At 38.1% G+C, this 27,875-nt stretch overlaps 1 protein-coding gene across 4 annotated transcripts in view; it reads right to left on the bottom strand.

Moving 5' to 3' along the window:
- Positions 1–2,635: 2,635 nt before the first annotated feature.
- LOC129271066 (terminal uridylyltransferase 7-like) overlaps positions 2,636–27,875 on the bottom strand; it is a 44,990-nt gene continuing 19,750 nt past the window's right edge. For 2 of the 4 annotated variants that reach the window (XM_064106199.1, XM_064106200.1), the window contains exons 8-23: positions 26,429–26,603; positions 25,075–25,877; positions 24,400–24,496; positions 22,266–22,456; positions 21,551–21,802; positions 20,879–20,992; positions 16,746–16,823; positions 15,564–15,795; positions 13,084–13,166; positions 12,546–12,732; positions 10,499–10,623; positions 9,783–10,022; positions 7,830–8,345; positions 6,183–6,311; positions 4,729–5,774; positions 2,636–4,100 (exon numbers count right to left, since the gene is read on the bottom strand). In XM_064106199.1, coding sequence (XP_063962269.1) covers positions 3,713–4,100; positions 4,729–5,774; positions 6,183–6,311; positions 7,830–8,345; positions 9,783–10,022; positions 10,499–10,623; positions 12,546–12,732; positions 13,084–13,166; positions 15,564–15,795; positions 16,746–16,823; positions 20,879–20,992; positions 21,551–21,802; positions 22,266–22,456; positions 24,400–24,496; positions 25,075–25,877; positions 26,429–26,603 — 4,656 coding nt within the window. In that variant the 3' untranslated portion in view covers positions 2,636–3,712. The remainder of the gene's footprint in view (positions 4,101–4,728; positions 5,775–6,182; positions 6,312–7,829; positions 8,346–9,782; positions 10,023–10,498; positions 10,624–12,545; positions 12,733–13,083; positions 13,167–15,563; positions 15,796–16,745; positions 16,824–20,878; positions 20,993–21,550; positions 21,803–22,265; positions 22,457–24,399; positions 24,497–25,074; positions 25,878–26,428; positions 26,604–27,875) is intronic. The other 2 variants (XM_064106201.1, XM_064106202.1) reach the window with 1 other exon arrangement.

Genomic DNA, 27,875 nt, shown 5'->3' with positions numbered 1-27,875 from the left:
TGTACAGTGTGCACATCTCATGCTCGAGTGAACCTTCTTTTCTCCTTATTCTTGAAGCTCTCACTCAATTTCTCAATTCAATCAAGTACTTAAGATGGGATATTTTTTTAATCAAGTTTACCAAATAAAATATAATTTTAAAGCTTTGGCTGCTCTTACAAGCTCAATAAAATTCTCAAAATTCATTTTGGGTGACTTGGAGTGGCAGGCCACATAAAAGGGATCAGAAGAACATACTTTTATGGAATTGCCCCTTTTTTATCAATTCATTTGAAATACCGGTACATGTACATGTATTACAAAACTTTTATATATCATCAGAGGATGGTACATGCAGATAATTAAACCCAGATGTAACTCAAGAATAAACAGTAATGTTAGTCCACACTTCTATGGGATTCTGTAGTTTATCTTCCTTCTTCAGTATCCATGACAACGACAATGAAACAAGTGATTAATTGAAATTCATTTTAACCTTGCATTATCCTATACTTATTACATTATTAATTATTGTCAGGACAAATTTTCACCATTAAAGGGATGGTCCGGGCTGAAAGTATTTATAGCTTAACAAATAGAGTAGAATTCACTGAGCAAAATGCTGAGAATTTCATCAAAATCGGATAACAAATAACAAAGTTATTGAAGTTTAAAGTTTAGCGATATTTTGTGAAAACAGTCTTCATGAATATTCATTAGGTGGGCTGATGATGTCACATCTCCACTTGTTCTTTTGTATTTTATTATATGAAATTAGGTTTATTCAATTTTTTTCCTCCAAGAACTAAAAAAATTGGATTGACAATTGATTTAGTGCATTAGATATTCATTGCTGCAACTTATTTCATTATAAGAGAGACATATTATTCACACAAGTATGAAATAATGAAAAAAAATATGATTTTATGTAATAACATAAGAAAACAAAAAGTGGAGATGTGACATCATCAGCCCACCTAATGAATATTCATGACGACTGTTTTCACAAAATATTGCTAAACTTTAAACTTCAATAACTTTATTATTTGTTATCCAATTTTGATGAAATTTTCAGCATTTTGCTCAGTGAATTCTACTCAATGTATTAAAATATAAATATTTTCAGCCCGGACCATCCCTTTAAGACAATTTGTGCTTGGTGAATGAGATGACAATGAGCATTCCATAGAAATGTGGCCCAAGTTAATAAGAGATTATGGCCATGAGATTACCACCACATAAGTTTATTTGACTAATAAAGGAAGGATTTCTAATGAAAATAAGTTGTGGTACTAGTCAGTACCAAGAGATCAAAGGCTTTTCACAAAACATCCACACTGCTAATTCAAAGAACTAATTTTTATTATCATTATTATTTTTATTTTTTTTTGCACTGTCAAAGATTGTCCTTGGAAAACCTGACTTCCTGGTCTTTTCAAAAGGAACTCCCTGTAGGTTTAACCCTTTAGGTGATCCTATACAGACGACTATTGTTGTTTGGCTTTAGCCAGAAGTATGGTATTGTTCATTGCATCAAGGTGGCTGATCGAATTACTAATGTTTTTCATTCTTTCTCTAACAGCACACAAGGGGTTACCAGATCTAAATGTATCCTTTTCTCTGAAGCTGTAAAAGAAGGCTAAAACTCTCAGGTGAGTACTTCTTCCAAGTCTGTGTTGTTACATAGATCATATTTTCCATGGATTACTAACATTTCATTGTATATTTCTTTCTTTAAAAGCACACTTAAGAGGGTTACATCCAGGGCACCAGATCTATGCTTTCCTGTAAAGCTTTGAGAAATGGCTAGAAATGTCGGGTAATAGCTTCTTAAACCTTTTAGATCGTATTTTTCCATCATAATAACTATTGTTTTCAATCTTTCTTCCTTTCTCTATTAAACAGAATACCAGGTGTTTAGATCCCAGGTACCAGGGGGCGTTTCACAATGATTGAAGTATGACTTAGAGTCGCACTTAAATGCCTAGATGCATTAGTTACAGCAAGGAGGTTTCAAATGAGATGGAGTAACAGCATATAAAATCTCTTTGAACAAAGTTAAAAGCCGCCAGCAGAAAGTATGTCAGGCATGCACTTTGATCAACATCTCTTGCAATTGTGTAGAAAAATGATTCCCGCATGACTCGCAGCTATAGGTCATACATAAAGGGAAATATGCTTTTTTGATGATAATTACTTTTTATCTTCATGATCTTGGTCTGGTTATATGTGTAGTACATAATTCGGAGGCATGCGAAAATAAACTATGCAATATGTCCTGAAATATGACTCAAATTTGCTCGACTGGGCATGTGCGGGCACTCATCTGGCATATACAGTAATGAACAACAATATTCCACCGACCACATTTGAAATTTTTGTTTGCCGCAAACGATCGGAAAAGTGTTAAAATCTGGTTTCAGTAAAGGCCAAATTCTTTCTTTTTTCACCAATTAAAGGTTAATTGATATAGTCTGGGCAAACATCTTGTCGTAATAGTGCTTGGTTATTGATGTTTTGTCAGGCATTCAAATTTCAGTTTGTTTATTAATATGAAAGATGGAAAATGGATTCAACTGGATATTCGTAAAATTTCACCCGTCGGATTTCTTCACTGAAACTGGCGGCTTCGAAGGCGGACATCAAAAGGTCCTTATTTGTGCTTCTTTAGAAATGAACATCTGCTTGAATAAATTTGTTGCCTGTTGGAACTCCAGTCATAGAATCTTCTTTGTTACAGTAAGTCATACTTAAATCTTTGTGAAACTCCCCCCCCCCCCCAGATGCTTTCCAGAAAATGGCTAGAACATTCAGGAGATTGCTTCTTCAATATCTATGTTTATAAATCACATTTCTCTTTCACTCTGTCACTCACTAGACCATAGCCAATGATAAACAAAGTAGGCTTTGTATCCTTTCTTCTCTTTCTTTTCTTTTCGACCCTTAGGCTCGCTGGGGCAAAGGTACCTTAGGCCATTCTACATTTTCCAAAATTACTCTATGCTGTCATCATATCCTGTGTGGGCTGTTAAAACCTAAAAAAAATTAAAATTGGAAGAAAAAAATTGAGAGCACAGTAAAAGCTCCATTTCAGAGTGGAAAGTGACAACCTTCTTTTTGCTTAGAAAGAAGAGTTAGGAAAACTTTTCTTGATATGAGGTTGCCACCATTGCCATAATCTTAAACACATGTTTTTAGATGCTCTCAATTTTTTGTTAATCAATGTTAAGATACAAGGTTCTAACAGCTCAGCGACGATAACTTTCAACTAGCTTCTTTTTTTTTTCAACAGGAAAAAGGATTTCACACAGGAGATTCCATCCAGAAGATGTCTCTGTGGTAAATGCTTTCCGCTAACACTCCACACATCAGCTCAGACTTATAACTTTACTATTTCTGTATTACACACACAGGAAATGGTACATGGTTTCTGCTAATGCTATGGATATTGACTAACCTACATGTATGTCTTTACTCCATTTTTGTAGTTTAGTATTTCACATACTGTACCTGTTACCTCTGAGCCACGAAGATCATTTTCTTGTTCAACCAGGATGGGGCCTTTGTCCGACTTCTGCCAGGAAACAAGATTCCAAACCAATCGATACCATGCAGAGCTACATGCTATCAGAAGCACAAAAAGCACAAGTCATTACTGAACCCATCATCAGGATATAGTTTGCTTTTGATTTAAATCAAAGTGAACCGTTTACTTGTAAGGTGTCGGGTCATTTTACCTCGTCGTCTGATGAGGAAACCTACTGCTTAAAAGGACTGATTCTCCAGGTTGATCTCCCTGACCGACACTCATGATTGGACCACCAACGGCTGTAGTGGTGGAGATCTGCACATTAGAACGTTGCTGCTGCTGCTGTTGTTGTTGCCATCCTGGATCTGAGTGTTGTGGCAGTGGCGGGGCATGTAGCAGATGTTGCTGAGCATGTTGTGGGGCATATTGCGGATGGTGTCGTGCATGTGGTAGGTGTTGCTGGCTATGTTGCTGACCATGTTGTGGGGCAAGTGGCTGGTTGTCTACATGGTGCTGGGAGGGTTGTATAGTGTGAGTAGAGCGTGGCAGACTGGGGTTCAGACCAAGTGGACTGTAATGGAATGACTGAGCACTGCACAGAAGAAAAGAATGAAAAGAAAATTTGGATCTCACATCATTTAAATATTCAACCAAGTCATTCAGTACTGACTATGTTACTACCGTAAGAGTGATCAGCAGCCAATTACAATTAAGGCAAGATAAGAAATTTCATCTCACTCTCTGATCAGACAATCAGAGAATTCACAAGAGGTACAGCTCTTTCATTTCATTTATTGACCGAGTGTTCCACAAATGAAAACCAAATACAACTGACAATTTACCTAAAAAGAAAAAAGAACAATTAACTGATTTGAAAGAACAATCCCATTACAAAATACAAAATGGAAATGTACCAAACTCATGTGCAGATCTAAAAGAAATGATAAATATTATAAAAGAGTAAACCATGGGGGTTTTTCAATATTTTCTTAAAGCTGTTACGAAGTTACGCATGACTTGTGACACTTTCTTATGTTCTATTTTCAGATTAAAACTTGTTTATGACAAGCATTTAAATGCAAGCTTTGTTTATTGTCAATATCTTATTAGGATTTATAATCTCACTTAGCACAAGAAAGGGTCACCCGACATGCTTAAAAGGTCATTCGTAGCTGACCAAGCTTCATGAGATCGCCCTTAAATAACAAACATGTACTTACATATCCTGTCTATTAGAATGTGATTGTCCAAATGCCTGCTGCACCTCAAGTTGTGCTTCCAAAGGCATGATGTTAGAGGCCATAGAGCCATCAGATTCCACAGGACTCCTTGGACTTCCAGCAGAAGCCATTTGTGGCTCACCAAATTGTTGATGATGTTGTTGTTGCCTGACTTGTTGCAAATCAGGTTGCTTTTGCCATGCCATTGCAGAAGCAGGTTGTTGAGGCCAGCCAGATATAGGGGCTTGGTGCTGCTGCTGTTGTTGAGGGTGATGTGGGGGACTGACTGCCATAATTGGGCTCTGTCTGGATTCTAAGAATCCTGCAGGCAATACAGAAGGACCAAAGGGGCTGTGTCCAAAATACTGGGCCATTGCTGGAGGGGTGGAAGCACCTGGAGGTGACTGCAGAAGGTTATGGGGTGGTGAGGCAGCAGGGTGCTGCTGCATCTGATGCGGAAAACCTGACTGCTGGTGGGAGGGTGGAGAAGCAATTGGATTGTAAGGAGAAGGTGGAGAGAAGGCTGATGGGCTTCCCCAACCGGGATGTCTGAGTGGCTGCCATTGCTGTTGCTGCTGTCCTTGCCGAGAGTCTATGGGTATAGGTTGAGACTGGTTGGCTGAACGCTGCTGCGGATGATCCTTGTCCTGATCCTGCTCCTGATTCTTGTTGATATTTCCTAATCCTGGAGGGCGTGCTATCACCTTCTGGGATGGAGGCAAGTAGCCATGAGGCGGTTGCTGCGAGAACATCTGCTGTGGACTCAGTTGCTGTCGATGACCCTGCTGTTGCGGATGCTGCGGAGGTGTCTCTTGCTTAATGTGTTGCTGATGCTGTGGCCGAATACCTGGTGACATATTCTTGTTGTGAAAGAACTGGTCTTGTCTGAACTGTTGTTCTAACTTGGCACCAGGAGGCAACCTTGGTGGTGTCTGTTGTTGATGCTGCTGTTGCTGTTTACTCTTCAGTTTCTGTTCAATCTCATCAAGTGTTTGAGCACTAGCTGGAGTTGTTGGTGGTCTTATCGATGGAGACTGAGTCGGTGCCTGGGAATTGTGGGTAATAAAATTGATGTCATCTACATCTACATGAATATCTAAGATGGTTCCTATATATACCATACCCCTCTCTCTATAAACATGACTTGATACAATGATACACAAGAAAACAATAAAACATGTACCTATATGGCCTCGTACAAAGATGATACAAAGACGGAAACAATATGGTGAAGTTGTAAACCACCCCCTCCCCACGAAAAAAAAACATACACAAAAAGACATATATGTACACAGTCAATCATTTTTTTGTGAAAACATGCACATCAAATAGGGAACATTGTAAATTATAGGAAGAGGTGTTAGAATAGACACAGGAGGAAGGGATAGAGAGTGAGAGAGAGAGAAAGGAGGGGGGACAAATTCTGCTGGTGAGCCAGAGGAGACTTCCCTTACCTGAGCATGCAACGGAGACTGCTTTCCCATGACTTGAAACAAAGCTGCCAGCTTTTCCTGTTGTTGCTGCTGCTGATGCTGCTGCAGGAGATTCTGCTGTTGCTGGTGGTGTTGGTCTATCATGCTCCTCTACAAATGAGAAACAGAGAGTATGGTTTTAATCAATGAATATCCAACAGAAAAGGATTCATTCGGATATGATGAGAGAAAGGTCACCAGCATTTACAAAAGTGACTTGACATGGTGAGACATATCGCCAGCTTGTGCTGCTAATTACAAAATATGTGCTTCACATCAGTTTTGTTTTATTCTCTTTTTCTTGCTACTGTTTGTAGGCTTGACTAGGCCATGCCAAAAGAATATATATGTTTTTCCCGAATAAAATTGTGCAGATTATTAAGGCTCCCGACGACTCATTCAAACACTCTTCCTCTAATCAAGTGAATTTCATGAATCTAAGCCAGCAAATTAACAAAGTTAACAGAGATCTTTTAAATGCTGAACTAGCGGAAAGCACACATTATGACATAGGTATGCTTGGAAGACATGATGCCATTTTCATAAACATGGTTTATGTGTTTGAATGATTTATACAAAATAAAAGGAAGAATGAAAACAAGTGAAAATGCAAGAGTATCAGAATAATAGATGATGAAGAATTATTTTGTTGAAATGGTGAAAGAAAAAGTACCATGAGAAATAAATTTATATAGATAGATGTTACAGACATATTTTCTGGATTTTATAAGTATAAAGGAAAGTAATGAATGAAATACTTTCATACAGTGCAGTAAAGTGCAATTACGAAATGTAAAAAAAAAAAAGGCCACCATTACCGTGTTTACACGCTGCATCGGCTCGCAATTCAGAACCGCGAGCTGATACAGAATGCGCGGATCATTTTAGGTTTTTGCCACGCGAGCCGATTCTGCACCGCGAGCTGTGAGAGCGTGTAAACGCGGTGCAAGATAAACCAAAAGCCGATTCTGCATCGGCTTTTGGTTCTGAACCACGAGCCGATGCACGTGTAAACACGGTATTTATACATTTAAACATGAGCATGATAACAAACTAACGCAAGTGTTTAATGTTGTACATCAAATACATATATATATCTATCAATATATATAAAAGTGGCAAAGTGGTAATGCATTGTACTTAGTTCCAACAGAGTTTATTTTATTTGATATATATATATATATATTTTATTGTAGGGGAGATGAGTTGAGCATGACTACCATGCTTGCCAGTTGCAACCATACCCACCAATCTAAAGGCTTACAAGCTCAGTATCAAATACAATACTGCCAATTGGGCATTGTCCCCGTATGTGTTCAATACCTATATCATATTGCACTGGCAATTTAGTTATATATGCTAAGGCAAAGGGTTTGCAGGAAGCATTGAAGCAATAGCACTACCAATAGAGTGTCAACTTAAAGATTGCCAAGTTGGGAATTCGATACCAATTAAAACATTTACCTAATAACAGGTATTTCTAGCAATTTCCAAAGAGTCTGGTGATGGCAAACTATAATGCACTCTCCTCGATAGTTCAACTGGATAATTTAATCAAAGGACTTTTGGACTTCTTTGCTTTCTGAATGTATATTGAAACATCATGCTCGATGCATTCATAGAACTTACCAGTAAATCCTCAGGTGGCATGTTGAACCCCATGAGGGCTTGGATGGGGAGGTTATGGAACCCCATGGGAGGTGGTGGACCGGCACCCAACGGGAACTGGGGTGGGGGTAATGGATTAGGACCAGGACCATTTGGGTTCTCCCTGTCTGAACCCGGGATGCCGATGGATTCAGGAATCTGCTGATGAGTGGATGCATTTGTCATACCATGCCCATGCTCTGCTTCAGGTAATGGGTTTGGCTCTTGCTTCTTGGAAGGATCAACCTTGCTCCCATGTCCATTCTGATCACTTTCATGTTCACTATGCTCGTGAGTCTTTCCTCCGTGATTCCCAACCCCACCAGGAAGCCTTGCCTCCCGTCTTTCCCCCTCCTTGCTACCTTCCCCCGCCCCCTTCTTCTTATTATGACCAGTGGGTTTCTCTTTTCTAGTTCTTGGGTGGTTAATCCCTGGGGCATTGTCTGGGGGATTACCAGGGGTAGTTGAGGGGTTAGATTCCACGCTACCCTTGGATTCCTGTATGAGATTAAAGAATGAGTTGAATGGATGGAATGGATAGTTAGTATTCAATGCACCAAGATATTCACAGAGAATGGAATTGAACAAACTGCACACACCATCTTAAACCACCCCTCACCTCCGAAAATAAACAAATACATGAATAAATAAGATCATAATCATAAAGAATAAATAAAAACATTATTGCAATAACATAAATTAATGACTTGATTAGTAAAGAAAATGAAGGTAATAAATGAGTGACTTTTTGAAATAAACAAGTGTATATTGTTCCATAGCTCATATAAAAAAAAAAAAACACACACCGCTTTTAGAAATGGTCAAAGAAACAGATGCAAGTGAGAAACAAATAATTCTGAACCACATGTGATATGAACATTTCACAGTAGGGTAATTCCATGCATTATGTATGTCCAAGCCCCCCCCCTCCCATCCCCTTTTATGTTGGGACCTTACTCAAATTTCTCTCAATGTTCTACATTATATGAAAAGTCGTAATGCTCTTAAAATAATCGTGGTTTGGGCACTATGTGATGTGACATAAAAATGAAGAAAAAAAAATTGTTTTATGGAACTACAAGTCTATAAAGTTAGAATAACAGATAATTTATAGTTTTTAAAGTATGAATCGAGAGAAGAAAGGGCATGAATATGCTAGAGTTTTAAGGATCCAAATCTATCAACAACAATGAATCTGTTTAAGAGCATGGTGAATGATAAATTAATGAAGGTGAGAATTAATGATACATAATGATCATAATTATATATGCACAAAAAAATGTGTTTTTTACACATTGAGAAAATCTGTGACTCTACTCCAAAAGTGATAGTCATGGGCTATGTATGAGGTAATGATGACATGGAAGTGAAAACAATGACATCATTAAAACTTCAAAGACAGCTCATGCAGAGTGGAGGATAGATGTCCATGGGAGAGATGTCACTTGAAAAAGGTGTCCTCAGGGGAGATTAACCCTCCTGGGCATCATTTCATTACAAAAATTATATGACATCAACTCTTGCTAGAATGTCAACTACCATGACATCAGGGGAAATTCTGCTTTGTGATTGGCTCTTCCAATGATAGATGACATTCCAGAGTTGCTATCATAGCAACGTATTATGAAATAGGGCCCTGGGGTGTTTCGAGAAGGATTAAGTCTGGCTAAAGGTCACATCTAAATCCCTAGCTTCTTGTGTTGCACAACACATGTTGGTCCTAACCGTTGGATCCTGCACAGGGGACGGGTGCTTCCCTGTATCCGTCAATGAGATGTGCGTCAACGCTTAAGCAATATGATTAGAGGAACTTTGCAGGTGAGAATCTTATTCAGAGAAGTTGTCTTCTAAGAGGAGTTTTCCTAGACAATGAATAAAATGGAATATACAATTCTTGTTTTTTTTAATGCAAGGTAAGAAACACTGGTATCTAACCTTTTCTGAGCCAGAGGGCTTTTCTGGTTTGACACTGATAGAAGGCTCTGTTTGCTTCGGCTCTTTGGTAAGAAGGGCCGTGTCTTCTGATTTCTTCACAGGAATCGGTTTGACTGGGTACAGCTGACGGGCAACATCTTCTACTGATCGCTCTGTTGGTTTGGTGGGTTTAGACGATTCTCTCTCTTCCTTGGTACTGCTAGATGGATTATCCTTTACCGATGAGTTGTTGTTGGCAGTCTGCATTTGGGAGAAATAATCAAATATATTTACTCAACTGCTAGTATTAAGGAAACCTATACTTTTTTAAAGGCGGTTTTGGTGATTCTGAAGATGATCCTTGCATGTGCATGCATGTATGACGTGTACTACCACAATTGCATTACTTGGCTAAGAGAATAGATTGCTTTGTGCACACTACACATTGGTTTTTTTTTGGGGGGAGGCAAGTTGTGCATTTAAAATTGAATATGATCACCCCAAAACAAAGATGCAAACTTAGTAGATAAGAGGGACATTGATCAAGAATGACATTTTTACAATGCTTTCTCTTGGACCATAGGGACCTTGTGGAGATGTGATGTCTGGGTCTCATGACCTTACCTGAATAAATAATATATATATTTTTTTTAATTCAATTTTCTCCTCTCTCACACAACATCTTATGACCAAGGTTGGATACCCCTTTAAGCAATATAAATGCCATAGATACATACTGGTGTTTCAGCTTTACTTGGTGTGCTCCCAGACATTGGCTTGGATTCTGATGGCCTTTTCCTCTCTTCCCTTACATTTGGTGACTCTGTTGATCTTTCTTTCGGTGTTCCTTTGATAGGTGTGCCTGTAGGAATGAACAAAAAAAATTAACACAAATTTACAAAATCTTGGCTGTAATTTTATGATCAGTGCATGTATATGGGCAGTCTCGTAATAATTTGTATGTCTCGATTCCTTAACCCTAATTCTCCCGGGGGGGGGGGGGGGCATAATGGCCCCCCTCAACAATTTTCGCAATATATTGACATCGCCCGCCGCTCGCTGACTTTTTACTTTCAAGTCTCGCGCAGATTTTGAGACCAAATTTGTGACGCCCGGGTACGCGGTTACGACATTACGCAACATTATGTAAGTGCATGTCAGACCCCAAATTGCTCATAAATGTGATTTCATGTACAAATCCAATGCAGATTGTGTATTAGCCAAAATTCATAAATGTATCATTATTTCTACTTTTACTGATTAAACTTAATTAATTTTGCCTTGTTTATGATCAGAATTAAGTCTGGAACGATTTCCATCGAAAAAACAATAAAAAAACAAAAAGTAAAAAAACAAAGAAATACATAAGAAATTAAAAAAACAATAAAATACATAAGAAATCGGTCTTGGTACCAGAATTTTTTCATTCACAATTGTTAGGAATGCTATAAAAAATATTTTCACCAAAAAATAGCATTCTAGGAGCTTTATTTAGTGAATCAGAGCAAAAAGTATGATTTCATGAATAAATTAGCATAACTAATTTATATAAAATAAAAATATATGAATTCAGTGAAATTTACCAATGCAACTGCGTAGATTACGTCATTCTCTACCATCATGCAAATTTTCGTTGTGATCGCGCAATCCGCGGCTGAGATCTTAAGGGGGGCCATAATGGCCCCCCCCCCCCCCCCCCGGAATGACAAGAATCAAAATACCCCGGAAGATTTAGGGTTAAGACCACTGCACACCTTACGACCCTACTGGTCTATGACTGGTCTGCGACTGAGGGTAGATGAATCGCATGGTAATCACAAGCCTCGACACTGCAAACCTTGCGATCCGACTACCATGCTGTCTAAGACTCACGCATGCGCATTTTGTTTTTTGCCATAGCAACTGAGAAAATGATGCTTACTACCGCGTATGCGCGTTGCATATCATGTACGTGTCAGTATTCTGCTGATTGATTGAGCTTGCGATCCAGTTGTAAGGATTCGATATGTCCTTACAATTTTCCTTGCGATTTGTCTCTGACCGGTTTGCGACTTGTCACATCTCCCCTCACTGAATCGCAAGCCAGTCATAGACCAGTCGTGTCGTTAGGTGTGCGGTGGCCTTTATACAGAGGAACTTCCTATGATTAGTTTATCTCTGTTTATCCTCTGAAGTTATAATAGTCTGAATAGTTCAGAAAGAGAAATACCAATGGAAAAATGTGGAGGCTGGATGTACTTCAAAATATTTATCATTTTATGCAAAATTGCCCATATATTATTTCACATTGCATTGAATGATTTATACTTGTTTTCTGTTAAGCAAACCAAAAATAGCTGTGGGCAACAAGAGACCAAAGACTGTTTCATAATGAGGCATTTTTTGCATAAGAGGTAAAATACATATAAGGTTCAAATGGTTCATAAGGTTATTTTTTAAATCTAAATTACATATATAGGAAATATGTATATATACGTAGTATTTAGAACAAATCATGACAGGGAATTTAAAGAAAAATGCCAGTTTTGGTAAAGATTTCAAAATGAGTTCGTACAGAATCCAATAAAATGATCACCCAAGTGTATTCTTGGTATTCTCTTACAAATTTTGTAATTGCTAAGAAATAGGCAAAAGAAGCATGGGAATCAGTTAATCTTTGTCTTACAGATTTTCTTGTGAAATCAGTGTTAACTGCAACTGTTCTTTCATTTATCTTTAATGCACAATATCTTGAAATGCAATTTTGAATCCAAGTTTGATTTTAAGACACTTTTTGCCCCTCACCAGTGTCATTGGGTGACGGTCTGTCTCTCCTCTCCCGATCTCTCTTCTCTTGCTCCTTCCTTTCCATTCCTCTCTTCTTGATGGGGCAGTCCTTCACAAAATGACCAATCTTGCCACAGATACGGCAGCCACGGTCGTTGGGCGGCGGCTCCCCACCACTAAGGGCTTCCAGGTTCAAGAAGTAATCCTGGTATTAAAAGAGAATGATGGTGACAATAAACGACTAAGTTAAGGGGCCTGTTGCACAAGGAGCTATATTCGAATACAACTTGGTTTTCAACCAATCAGAATCTCTCAATTTAGTGTAGGTCTTTGATGCGCGGTTTATCAACGATTTATGACTGATCTTAATTGTTAGATTGATTGTGTCTCATACAAAAGACAATGGTAATTCTATGCAATGAGAAGATGTATCCAGCATTGCCAGGACTTATGACATGAAATCTACAATTTAATATCACTCTCATAAGATAAAATACCATATAGAAGCAAGGGTTGTAAAGGAGAAGTGTAATTTGATTTAACAATATTTGTTTACCATAATATGTTCCCTAGGAATCCTTCGAGGTGTGCCGAAGAGATCTCTTGCATTGCGTAACACTTGGATGATATATATTGCCACTGAAAGGAAAAATACATGTTTGTTAGGTTATTGTACAAAGTACCTGTAACAACAAATACTTGTTTTCATGACCTAGGTATAACAAGATCAGAGCCTCTAAAACACTGTATATTCAGGGATGAAAAGTAAGTTTTCAAAAAAAGAAATATATATATATATATACATTTTTGGAGTCTCAGGGAAAGAGCGGAGTAACCGAGCAGGGGAAGGGTGTGGGAGGGGAGACACCCCCCTCTCGCGTATGAACTTTTTTTTCAATTTGGGGATCAATATTGTGTAATCTAATGCATTCTTCCAGAAGATTCCCAACCAAGGTAACATATTCAATAAAAAATCCACTTCCTTTGTCTTTAGTTTTCAATGCTCCTTTATCATCGTCTCTTTCAACAATATTTTCACGGCTGATTATAATGCCAGAAAATGTCATCATGAAATATCATGAATATAGTAGATCTAGTACTTGTAGATTCAAGATTGGTTCTACTCACTTAAGCTGAAAACAAATTGCAAGTAACAGTGCCCTGTCCTGTGGCATCATATGACGATACACACTGGCAAAGCCGAAGCTCAGTAATCATAAACAAGATAACTATTCTACTCCATGTCCATATTCATGTCCATGATCACATTAATCAATGATAGGGTAACTTGACAAATAACACAATGATAATCCACAACAAGTGGAATGCCTCTGGCCGTCTCACCTGCATCACGCGATTCAAAATAGCAGCAGTGCTGATTTTGAAAACTACTATAACTCGCACAAGATGTTCAGTGATACTTGGTTACTCTTATTTCCACGTTTTATGAACTAGACCAATACACTTATAGAGATATGATGGCAATTCAACAAATACCCCCAACGTGGCCAAAGTTCTTTGACCTTACATGACCTTTGACCTTGATCATGTGACCTGAAACTCGCACAGGATGTTCAGTGATACTTGATTACTATTATGTCCAAGTTTTATGAACTAGACCAACACACTTTCAAATTTATGGCTGTAATTCAACAAATACCCCAATTTGGCCAAAGTTCATTGACCCTAAATGACCTTTGACCTTGATCATGTGACCTGAAACTTGCACAGGATGTTCAGTAATACTTGATTACTATTATGTCCAAGTTTCATGAATCAGATCCATAAACTTTGAAAGTTATGATGGTAATTCAACAGATACCCCCAATTCGGCCAAAGTTCATTGACCCTAAATGACCTTTGACCTTGGTCATGTGACGTGAAACTCATGCAGGATGTTCAGTGATACTTGATTAACCTTATGTATAAGTTTCATGAACTAGGTCCATATATTTTCTAAGTTATGATGACATTTCAAAAACTTAACCTTAGGTTAAGATTTTGATGTTGATTCCCCCAACATGGTCTAAGTTCATTGACCCTAAATGACCTTTGACCTTGGTCATGTGACATGAAACTCAGGCAGGATGTTCAGTAATACTTGATTAACCTTATGGCCAAGTTTCATGAACTAGGTCCATATACTTTCTAAGTTATGCTGTCATTTCAAAAACTTAACCTCAGGTTAAGATTTGGTGTTGACGCCGCCGTCGCCGTCGCCGCCGTCGGAAAAGCGGCGCCTATAGTCTCACTCTGCTATGCAGGTGAGACAAAAACTTCTATGGCTGCGAAAATTCTCCTTGAAAAAAAATGCGACCCCAAACGAACAAGAGCACACATACGTGCCTCACCACACCGGAAGCTCGCCCTGCCAGCTCAGGGGAGTCAGTGCCAGTACGAGCACTACAGGTCCGGGAGCTCAGCATTGCAAAATTGCTCACAATACATCCACACGCATAGCTACGCAGTGCAATATCTATGGTAGCGCTGAAGATACAAATTCAGAAGAAAAAAATCAGGGAAAAAAATGAATTTTTAAATTTCCACCTTTTCTTGATGTCTCTGCGGGAAAGTGCTCCAAAATTACAAAAAAAGAGGAAAATCCGCGAAAATGCAGAAATGATAATGCCTGTATATTGCCTACAAACTTTTAAGAATACAACAGGTCCTATGCCCTGACCATGCCTTGAATCAACCCTATTAACCTGCAAATTTACTACTGCCAAGTTTGTTATCTGAACAATAGAACAAACTTGTAGTGTTTGGTATCTTGATGCATGTCTCATATAGCATCTTGGTTTGGTAACTAATGTCTTGGTTTCTGTCTCAAAGGGAAATATCTTATGCTGAGACATTGGAACGACACTGAAAAAAAAGCTTGATTTTGAAAAGTGAATCTAACTGCTTTGCTTTAATCTGGCAGTGTTGGTTGTCCTAAGACATATCTGAAGCAAAAGAATCTAGACAAACTGCAACCTCTATACATCTTCCACATGGAACATGAAATTCAATGCACAGCCATCTTTTCCCACTCACTTTTCTTGGAGGCTGCTCCCCCTAGGTTATGTTCCAGATCGAAGGGATCCTCAATGGCCATGCCCCTCTGCGGAGTCATCCACAGCTTCTCAAACCTTGTCAGAGGTTTATGCTGACGTATGCTCACCACGTACTTGGTGAAGTCAAACTCCTCTGTGTAAAAGCACAGCATGCCAAGCCACAGTGAACCAATGCTCTCTGTATTCTTGTAACTCCCCTTCCACACCCGTTGCTAGAGAGAAATACAAAAAGATAATTATTATCATTATAAAGGCATTGGTTAACACTGACTTGGCTTTAAAATCTCTGAGCTGTAATGTCTCATTTGTTACCTGTTTGATTTGAGTATTGGAAATACGATCAGAGATTGACAGCATTTCAAGGCAGACTTATTGTATAAAACATATTAAAGTCTCAATTGTTTACTATATCAGGAGAGGCAATACATGTATGTCATGATATTTCAATATTATTGTCATCTTTTGCAGCCCTAAGAATAATACTAATATGCATGTAAATAGCACCATCTATCAAGAAATAATCTATTCCGAGGCGCACTATTATGATATCCAGTTTAGTTTGAGCTATAGTTTACATCGTTATGCATCCAAGGAATTAATCCTGCCGTGTACCGTAAGTATTAATCTGTAAACAATTTTTTCGGCATTACTCCTATGTATTTAAGATCGCATGCTTGATCTTTAATGAAAAATCATAAGTCAGAAAAAATTTGAACCAGTGGGATTCGAACCTGCCATCTAATGCAGTCCATCGTGATTTAGCCGTGAACCAGAATAGCCTGGTGGTTAAGTCGCTGCCCGGAAAGCAGTAGATGGCAGGTTCGAATCCCACTGATTCCAATTTTTTCTGACTTATGATTTTTCATTAAAGATCGAGCATGTGATCTTAAATACATAGGAGTAATGCCGAAAATTTGTTTACAAATAATAATTTCCTCCTATTAAAGCCTCTTCATTTACTACCTTAAGTATTCATCTGACCTGGGTTGAGTGCAGCACAATGTGGGGTAAATTTCTTGCTGAAGGAAAATATGCTATGAATGGGATCTGAAACCAAGACCACCTGATTGATAGACGAGAGTCAGAACCTGTTAACCACGACGGCCCTACTTCATACTTAAATCATTAATGCCATGATATAAGAGATAACTAGTAGGCTTACCAATTGGTTGAGGTTATCAAAGAACCAGGCATTCCATCCATCCACCTCATGAACAGGTTGCTTCTCACCAGAGTACAGCTGAAAGAGATAGATGCAAACAAGTTCTGAGGATTACACAAGAAAACTGGAAACACACACAGGGTGATGTACATAATTATTTTGTGTACATTTAATTTTTGATAAATGCAATTACTTGCGGCAGGTCAATCTACTCGCCACTGCCCTCCCTTCCTTCTAAGACAATCCCAGACATACCAGTGACAATTATGTAACAACCTTTTACATGTGGGCTTGTCTGGCAATCTCCTTGTAATTTTTGCATGAGATCAGCTGTTCGATTAACTTCTCAATGCCTGAAATTTGAAATCATTTCACTTACATGTATAGGGACAGTGATTTTCCGTTTCAAAAAATTGCCTTTTCCTGTTTCAGAAAATCGTAAATTCCGTTTCAGCATGTCAGAAAACGGAAATTCCGTTTCCCCATAGACTTTGTGTACACGGAAAATTGGCAATTCCGTTTACCATTCAGTAGCAATATATCACTCTTGCTGCGCTGGTCAAAATTTGTATCTGCCACTGTACCAACAACGCAGTAGAATCCGCTCTAATCGGATCTATGCAGGTACACAAAATAATTTCACAAACAAATCTGACATAAATACATCCTTACCTTTCACATTATTAGCATTATTTTTTTGTTAAATTAAATTTTATCGATAATTTTGGGGGTTTTTGGACATCGTTTCGACCAGTCAACGACTTAAGCCTATCCGCCATTTTGGATTTCAAGACTGGAATATCGTGCTGTTACATCTTCAAACGTAGAGGGCAGCAACACACGACCGTGTTGTTTGCATGTGAATGTTTTTGATACGGCCGACCCCTCCGCCGGCCAAGACCCGCGCCGGGACGCGGGCAAGGCCCGCGGGGTACGATCGAGAGTGATGGAGTCAAGAGCAGTCACGATGTGTGGATTGTCATACTTTGTAGTGAAGTGAGATCGTGTTTTGTGAGGTTTTGTGGCCAGTTAATATTCGTATTTTGTTGAGATTTTGGAGTAATTACTGTTGCTGTTCTGTGTATTCTGAGGAAAAATATGTTTTCCGTGATTTTCCGTTTGAAATGGCACTTTCCGTTTCAAAAGGCAATTTCCGTGAATTCCGTCCGTTTTCCGCGATCGCGGAAAATCACTGTCCCTACATGTAACATAATATTATCTTAGTATTGAACGAAAGCTGAGTGAGTCCCCTCCGTGGGGAAAAAAGGTGAGCTTCTCTCATGAATTTAAAGTGTCATGCCTCTTTAACACACAACTGGTGACCTGTTTTGGGGTGGTAACTCCTTTATATTCAATTGTCATTAATTAATTTCAATCAGATCTTTGTTAATTCAAATTCTTCTTATTGACAGGCATCAGCACTGAAACACTGAGACTCCATCATTCTCCAAAAATTGATAAGAGTTTAGAAAAGTCAGTCCCACTTTATTGACACACCAAGGGAAAGCTGGGGTGCACATGTATAAACACAAGAACAGGTCACATTTGTGTACAAAGTCATGCAAATCTTGTCAAATAGCCTTATGAAACACTACCCTGCAAACCCAAGAGAGCTGGACAAATGGGCAAATAGAGCCTGAAAATTGGACATTGCGGTGGAGTGGAGTTCCCTATAGATGAGTACAGACAGATTTTCACAAATTAGGGACACATTGGCTCTCTCTTTCACCAAAAATTCAAGATGTTCCCATTACATAGGGGCATTTTCACCACAGATGGACACAGAGGCAAAAAAATCAAGTTGATATTCATGTCAAATGCTTTATGTTTTTTAATAAAACAAGACCTGAAGTTTCTGAGACACAAATTTTTCCGACTCTGGCAGCCATTTTTTATTTCAAAATGGCTGCCAAAGTATGGATACAAATTAGTGTTGAAAAAAGCGTATTGATACATATTTTGTTTTGACAGATTTTTAAAGAACAGGTTTGATCATGATGTTTTCGCCTGTGATTTAGCTTGCTATTATAACACTTTTTAAAATCCCACAGAAAGAAACACCAGTAATTCATTCATCTGATAAAAAAACACTGATGAAGTATGTGATATGGTATGTAATGTCAGTTACCGAAAACATGAACTTTTTTTCTCATTTCCTGGAAAAGAGAATATATAATATGAAACTTGGTAGATTTCCTCTCTAGGTAACACCCCTCCCTTCTACACCAAAATTAAAGATTACCAATTAACAATGAAGCCATACGGTACCATTAAATATATGTAATGTCAGTTACCAAGTGGAGAATGTAATGTCAGTTACCGAGATGTAATGTCAGTTACCATGATAAAACGTTGGTTACCAATATTGAAATGCAAATATGTGGTCAATTTTATGGAGAAGAAATATTGTACACTTGTTATTTAAGTCTCACTTTAAAAGTCACACCAGAAGGAGCTTGCTATTGACTTTTAAAAGGTATAGTTCACAAGGAATACTATATAAAATTATGAAGGAAGTTGCATTCCCATTGTGCAAAAAAAAATTACTGTGAAATTGTTTTGTACATGCACTTACCAACTACCAAGTACTTAATTGTTTGTATCAGACAATTTTTTGTTTGGTTTTCGGGGGGGGGGGGGGGGTAAGGGGTACTTTTCCCAACCTATTGCCTAAATCTGCAACATTTTCAAGCTTAACATTGTGATGAAGGGGATTTCCAGGGTCCCTTTTTTAGTTTCTAGGATTCTTTTGAGCATTGCCTCGCTAAAAGTAAATTCCTGGTTTTTATACCTGTTAGTAGTGTGGATGTGTGATACAATTTTGTTTTTGGTTTACAAGTATAGATGAAAAGTGAAATTTGACAGTTCTGAGCAATGTTGCATGGATCTACTAAAACTGTTTTTTTTTCTAATTTACAAATAGTTCAGTTTCAGTTTAGAAGCTGGAGTTTATTTTTTATTTTTTGTTGACAGCTAAAAAAAGAAATTAGCAAAGAAAATGATTAAACAAATTATGAAGAGAATTGAAATCGGACAGATATGAACAAGCATTGCTTGCACTGACCAGAATAGAAATCAATAAAACTACATGGCTGCATGAGATTCGGGGGAGGGGTACATGTAGCCTAGGGGAGGAGACCCTTATTCATTTTGCCTTTTTTTGAGGGGAGGGGGAGGTTGGAGAAGGAAAAGGTTTAAAAAGTCAATATAAAACTGATGAATATATTATGGGTGTATAGTCAGAAAAATCCATGTGTACAGTCAATGCAATATTAGATTACTATAGGAAAACATGTAGCTGCTATGACCCCACCCCCCCCCCCCCCCCCGAGTAAGTAAAACATACATTTCTTATCTTTTGATAATTAAAAATGTGAAGTATTATGAAACTTTTATGATTTTAAAAAGCCTTACATTTAAGTACCAAGAAAATTATGCCTTTGGAAATCATGTAGCACTGGTAAATGTTAATGTGTATTGTCAGTTACCGACAAGTAATGATAAAAATGTTCAAATCAAAGAAAGGAATTAAGAAAAAGAAAAAGTTTTTTCATTGAAATGTTCCTAGAGACTCTGGTATACTTCCACATCAAGCTCACTTTCATGTGAAGCCCTGCACAGAAGATACAATGCAATGATTCCACACATTTGACTTCCATGTGTTATCTCTATGGCAAATTAAGTGTAATGTCAGTTACCGTAATGTCAGTTACCAGCATGGTTGTGGAAAAATTATCATAGCCCCCAAAAGACAAAAACGAATTGTTTAATATTTTGACACATCTTAACCTAGTAACGGAGGTATATTTACATATTCAAATTATTACTCTATCTACTCAGGGACATGAGATATTTCAATTTTAATGAACACTCTGAAATTGCATGTCCTTTTGCTTAATGTCAGTTACCGACACATTTTTGCTTGCTGATGCGTAAAAAAATGTGGTTACATAGGAAAACTTAGTATCAGAGTATACAGCAAGGTTCACTTTATTAACTCTATCAAAAGCAAACTCCCATCATTTGTTGTTTTAGAGATACACACAATGAAAGGTGTGAAAACATTGTGCCGTGTAATGTCAGTTACCGTGAAAATGCCCATAGGGATATTTTGTGGGCAGCAAAATGCATACCTCTTGCAAGACTGGCAACACTGGAGGTTTCCTCTGCTGTAGGAAATAGATTGTGAGTAGTGTGTATGCGTAGGATGACAAACTACCTCTAGATGCATCGCCGATATCACAAAACTACAAGGGAAAGGGGTGAATAAAAATAATGGGAAATAAGTTATGTTGTATTGCAAAGAGCAGGAACGTAATTAAAACTAAGTAAAAGAACAAATAGTATCATAAAGTTAATATTCTTTTAAGCAATAGTTTCTCTGCATATGTGATGACAATAACATGTGCATAATTTTGTAGGCCATATTCAATAATTTCTATTAAATGTCCAGCCACAACTTTGACACAGAATATTCATGTTCCTAAGATTAACTTTGTCAGTAATGGAATGCTCAATACTGCACTTTGTAATAAATGCAAATTACCCCCAACATGTTTGGAATATTAAGAACAAACAATCCTCTTTAGTGCAATTTAATTATAAAACAAGGATAAATGTGAATGTGTAAATTTTAAAACAAACTTTTAATGAGAAATTTCCTGGAAAATCTTGGACATTTTTCGACAGAAAACGCAATCCAATACAGGCATTCTATTAACAATTACAAATTTTTCAGTTAAAATAATTGAAATGTCATTGATGACAGTCTCAGAAACCTAGCAACTCAGCTGTTATGATCTTACCTTGGCCAGCAATTTCATGGAATAACCCAGGGCCCGCACCCTTGGGTCAATCTGAGAGTACATGAACAGTAGCCTTGTGTTGCACTGGGCTAGGGTGTTATAAAGGCTGATGTCTCCCTCAAGTCTGGTGGGGCGATGGACGAACTTGACAATGGGTACCTTGGCTGTTGGGATAGGGACGATATTGTAGAGATTGTGGTTTCTCTTCAGGGCCGCAGCAAGTCTCTCGATGACAAAGCCGACATCCACATGCTATGGTCATAAATAAAAAAAGATGAATACTGAACATATCATTAGACTTTGACAAAAAAGGTGTCAGGCTGTTAATTCAGATTGCCTTCCCAAGTTCCAAAACCTAAGAAGGTTTACAGAAATAATCCATATCAAATTATTGATAGCTAAATATCTAATAACAATATGGTGCTTTGCATATTTAAAACATGGCCCGGCACCTAAATCGAACTTGAAGTCCCAAAAGAAGTGTTGGTGCCTAGTGATGTTGAGATCATATATTAGGCTGCTGAACAACACCAAATGTTGGTTTACATATTGTACAGGAAACCAAATGCATGATTGATAGTCAATACCGAGCAACACCAAGCCTAGTCAATACCAACACCAGCCTCGCTTCAGGAGAGGTGTTGAGCTAGGTGTTTATATTGAATCTACAGCAACAGCAGCTTCCAACACTGAACTTAATATTGAACACCCCTACCTGTCCCGTGTCGACATCTTGAAAAGTGAGGCATATATCAAGGTCACTATTGCGAAAGCCGAAGCCATTCCCAGAGGAGCCAAAGAGCGAGAGCTGAGCGTCCCTGAGAGCATGCTGTCTGATGTAGTATTCCAACTCCCTGATGCACTTGTCTCTTCCTCTCAAGTCCAAATGAGATGGTTGGTGTCTTACTAATTATAGCAATGGTGGTCAAGAGGGGGATAGAAATAGAGAGGAGAATGAGATAGAGTGGAGAAAGGGAAAGATAAAGTGATGGAGGGTATGAGGAAGGAAGGAGGAGAGGAAGGTACATGTAGAGGAGAGGAAAAGGCAGAATGATAATTTTTTGAAAATTCATCCATATTTGTTTGGTTTAAAATTCTATCAATTCTATGTGAACCGTTTACCTTGTACAAGCATTTGTAATTCAGCCTTTGGCTCCAAGGATTGTTTCACTGTATAACAAGCATGTAACATTGCAAGAAATGTCTGAACACCAGAACACTTTTATGAGAATTCAATCCCATGATGGGACAACTTCTCAATTCCCTGCTTGAGTGACCAAGGCCTAGTTCCAACCAATTGAAAAGCACAAAAAGTCTCAGGTAGGTTTAGAACTTCTGCCAACTCAATGGGGGGAGGGCTGATATTTTCATTTTACTATTAATGTACATGGCCTCTTGAGAACATGGGAGTTTGGTTTAACCCTATCTTAACTGGGCTATTTCGGACCAGTATATACTGGGGGGGGGGGGGGTCAATTTGACCCCCCTCAGATCTCGGCCGCTGATTGCGCGATCGCCGCGAAAATTTGCACACGCGTAGAGCCGGATGTAAACTACAAGACTGTATAGAAAAAATTTTCAAAATATTAATTGTTTATATTTTTTTATTAATTAATTATGCAAATAAGCGTATGAAATTTGCCCTATATTTGATTTTTTGTGTAAGTTTTTGCCGTTAACTCAATTTATATAGCTAGAAGAATGCTAATTTTTGGTGGGAGTATCAATTATTACATTTCTAACAAACATCTACAAAAAAATTGCAAAAAATATGATTAATTTCTTATGTATTTTACTGTTTATTTTAATTCTTATGTATTTCTTTGTTTTTTATTGTTTTTTCCAATGAACTTTGTCAGGGACCCTTTTGCGATCATATATAGCATAAAATAAATCCATTAAAACCAACAAAAGAGAAAATAATCATACATGATTTTCGGTTGAAAAACACAATTTGCATTGACTTTGTACACGGAATCACGTTTTTTAGCAATTTCGGGTCTGAAATGCACTTACAAAATGTTGCGTAATTTCGGAACCACGTACCCGGCAGTCGCAAATTTGGTCTCAAAAGATGCGCAAGCCTTGAAAGTAAAAAGTCAGCAAGCGGTGCGGTAAAAAGATTTGGCACGACGGCGTAGTGACAAAATTTGTCGAGGGGGGGGTCAAATTGACTCCCCCCAGTTTAATAAGGGTTAAAGGCAAATTCCACCTAAAAAATATAATAAATAGAGCAACATAAGCAGTAGAATTTTGGTGTGCTGGCACAAACGAATATAGATTACCAAAATGTGACATCATCAGTATCCTTTTTCTTCCATTTCAGCATTTCCACAACGCTATTTGAGTAGAGCATGATGAAAGACCTCCACACATCAAAGTTGACATTAATTGGTTCATGGTGGCCCGGTATGGCCATATTGACACCTAACAGGCCCTATTGAAGATCGGTGCAGATTCGCCTGGTTGATAGCCATTTGGAACCAGTCCAATGTTTACACTGATTCAATGGGGTACATGTAAGTAAGTATTTATACAGCCACATCTTGAGCCTCCAAGGACAGATTCCTGTTGAAGTTGGGTTGTGGATGTTTTTTAACATGCTCTGCCAAGATATGTTATAAAAGATGCAGAAATCATTGTTGGTGCACGAATGCCCTTAGCAAAACATTTTAATGCACCGGATCGGTAAAGAAATGCCCTTGCACAATGCACTTATGCGTGCTACGCAGGCCACACATGACAGTGTGGTGTTCAGGGCGTTTTTGCACCGACACAACGAAATGCAAAACGTAATATTTCTGATGTAATTGCCCTGGTACCCTACTGAAAGAGGGTAGTCAACTTACACAGGATTTCCTCACAAACTCTGCTGATGCACTCCAAAAATTTAGGATCCATAGGAGGGAGGGGCTTCAGGGGAGGAAGAGTATCATCCGGACAATCCTGCATTGAAATGACAAGTACAAGTAGAAGTACGAGTGCTTCTGAAACAAGGAATATTTTGTTTGGCATGGCAAGGGTGTAAATATTTGTTTCTGTGCTAGATAAGTAGTTTGCCTCACTGTCTGTGAAAATTGAAAATACATGATAGTCATACATGTACTATCTGCAGCTGGGCACCAAACTTCTATCACGAGAAAATTACCTCCCAGGTGTCAAGTTGATTGAAATGATGACATCACAAATTCACATTTTATTGTGTATTGTTTACATGTACATGAAATCAAATATACATATTCCTTTTTTACATCTTTTCTTTAAATATACATGTAAAAAATAAATTACAGGGAGGCATTTCCTGAAGCTGTTCATAAGATATGCACGACTGAAAAATGTTCTTAGGCGCTAAGACAGCTATATAGGAATACAATATCGCAGAAGGGATAACCAGTCATGCAGAAAGTCATGTGTTAAGTCATGAGTAACCTACAAACAGCTTTATGAAATGACCCCAAGGCAGGAAGTTACTTCACTGTTGAACATAAAAAAAAACTTACTTATACAAAAATCAATAAACCTACCTTGCTAACATGACCCTCTTTCAAGCAACTGGTACAGATGAGCTGAACAGTTTCCCCTCTTGTCAATATCTCCTTGTCAAAGGTAAAGACAAACTCTTCATCACTCTCTCCTTTGCTTTGACCGCTTCTAGAATCTGACATGTCGTCTCCTGCCAGAGCATTGTCCATATTTCTTGACGAATTGTCAAGTTGGTTAATGAAAGCACTAGTTACGCTATTATCTAATTCAGCGGCACCGTTGGTGTCCTGATAGGAAGGCAAAGTCTTTTCAGGCGGCAAAGAATTTGCACGGTTTCCTTCCCCTGATGAGACTGATTCCTGACTAGTATTTAACGTCCTTGTTTCGTCAGTCCTAGATAACCTTTCGGGGCTGCAAGTCCCTGATCGCCTAGTATTTTGATTATCCTCATCAGATGTTCCAACGGCTTCAGATTCCTCTGATTCTACCTCATTAAGGACCATCTCAGCTAGTTTAGCACCAATCCCAGCTGCTGTGTCACAGTCATCTCCATCCATACCAAGGTCTTCGGAACTATCTAACCTTATCCCTGCAGGAACCCTATCTCCTCTGGAGTGTCCTTCGTTTTCATTACAATTGCTCGCATCACTATCACGCTCTCTTGGACTATCATTCACTGAACTGTCCACGGAAGGCTGTCCAGGAGAATTTCTCTTAGTAGAGAGTCCATTCTGTGGAATGCCAAAGTACTTCAGGGCATCGTGGAACCGATCCATGATGTACTGGAACACTGAAGCAGTAGTGAGGGACTTTGCTACATTCTTCTTCCCATTTGCAAAGGGATCTACACGAGTAGGCACAGAAGGAAAAAAGAAAAGACTGACTAAAGTGAATGTATGGTGCCTTTGATATCATTGTCAGCTGTTAAAACCTTAACTTTGAGAACAGCTGAGAAAGAGCTTAATTGCAGATTTGTATATAGAAAGAGTTCTTTACAGGAATTAAGAGACAATTTCCAGACAATATGCAGTTGCGTCCATTGCCATAATTCTAAAAATACAGCTATTCTGAGTTGCCCTCACCTTACAAGGATTAAACAGTCCAGAGATGATAAAGTCAATGCCACTTTTGGCTGTGTCATTAGACAGGCATCCACCTGAGTGTCAATGGTAGATCTTTAATTTATCCAATATTATTCAACTAAAATCACCTATGATATGGAAAACATAAGTCACAAGAATACTATACAGGCTTAACAAACATGTCAAGAGATTTTGCCAACAGTCTTGTCAACTGATATTTCCATTCAATACATAACTCATCAATTTTTGACTTGCAATCATTTTTTTCAGTTTCATTTGATTACAGTACTTTGTGTATGAACTGGCTCCTTACCTTCTATGGCTATTCTTCTGTTGGGTAACTTAAGGTCAGCTCGAAGGACAGGTTCTCGTTGGCGGATACTGATCACTATCTCCTCTATGTTGACCCCCACCAGGTAGTAACGCAGAAGGTCTATCCACAGCTCACCGACAGTCTTCTTGTTTTGTGTCTTAAAATGGTCATTCTTCTGCAGTGAGGTGAAATGAGACAGAAAGAGAAAAAGAGGAGGGTGAGAATAAGAGAGAGGAGAGAAACAACAAAAACAGACAGACAGATATAAGACAAACCAGAGACAGAGAGAGACAGAAGAAAGACAGAGACAGAAAAGGAATAGAGACAGACAGACAGCAAAAAGCCATGCACATTGAGTGAGAGGAAAAGTGGTATAGGGGTATGAAAACAGTAGGAGATACATAAATTGACAAACTGTATTCTACATAAAATGTATTAACATGTTTTTTTAGGAGTTTCAAATTTTCTGGATTACCATATTCTAATTGGCAAGCTGTCTTTGGGTTTTGGGAAAAGTTTTTGACATGACGCAGCCCTAATAAAATCATCAAACATCTACCGGGCATCAAAAAACTTGTATTTCTTATACAAATGAAACGCTCAGGCAAGTGAAAAATAATAAGCACTATATCCTATAATAGATAAATAAAAAATATTATTTTCATTGAATATACAATATCCTCTCTTAGAGGCATTTAATTTTGAACCAGAAGTGGTTTGGAAGCTCATGAAATACGAGTTAACATAAAAGGAAACCAAAACATCCGGAAAAAAATCAGCAAAAACTTGGCATTAACAGTATATACTTCCTATTATCAGGAGTCATTTCCTGTTTGCCTCTCACAGAGAATAGGGTAGCTATAAAATCAAACTATATCACAAACAGCTAGTAAAGTATAGCAAATCTTGGTTCAGGCTCTATTCAAATCTGTAGTATATTTGTTGAACCTTTTTTATTGTAAATCATCATCCCCAAACAGAGGAATACAAAAAAAATGAAGATCAAACAAAAGGGATCAAAGTCGGATGTGAAATAAAATATCACAAGAAGCTAGTGAAGTATAGCAAATCTTGGTTCAGGCTCTATTCAAACCTGTATATTAATTGGGCCTTTTTTATATTGTACACCATCATCCCAAACAGAGGGTGGATACAAAAAAGATCAAACAAAAGGGATAAATGTTGGATGTGAAATAAAAAAGTTATGACAAGTTTTCCCTTACTTTCACAAGACAAAAAAAAATTGGATAGACCAGCTTTAAAGAGGTTTGGACATTAAACTTTCCTCCCCGTTGTAGGACAAACAGGTTGTTTAGTGAAAGTTCAGTACAAACCATATCAAAGAAACACAGAATATTTGACTTGTAAAGACAGGATTAAATTGTAATGCAATCTCATGGGTATTTCATAAGGCTGTTTGTAAGTTACAAATGACTTTAGACAAGAC

This window comes from Lytechinus pictus, chromosome 11, assembly GCF_037042905.1.
Source record: "Lytechinus pictus isolate F3 Inbred chromosome 11, Lp3.0, whole genome shotgun sequence".
Classification (NCBI taxonomy): domain Eukaryota; kingdom Metazoa; phylum Echinodermata; class Echinoidea; order Temnopleuroida; family Toxopneustidae; genus Lytechinus; species Lytechinus pictus.
The sequence above is the reverse complement of the archived record's forward strand: the minus strand, read 5'-3'. Positions and strand labels throughout refer to the sequence as shown.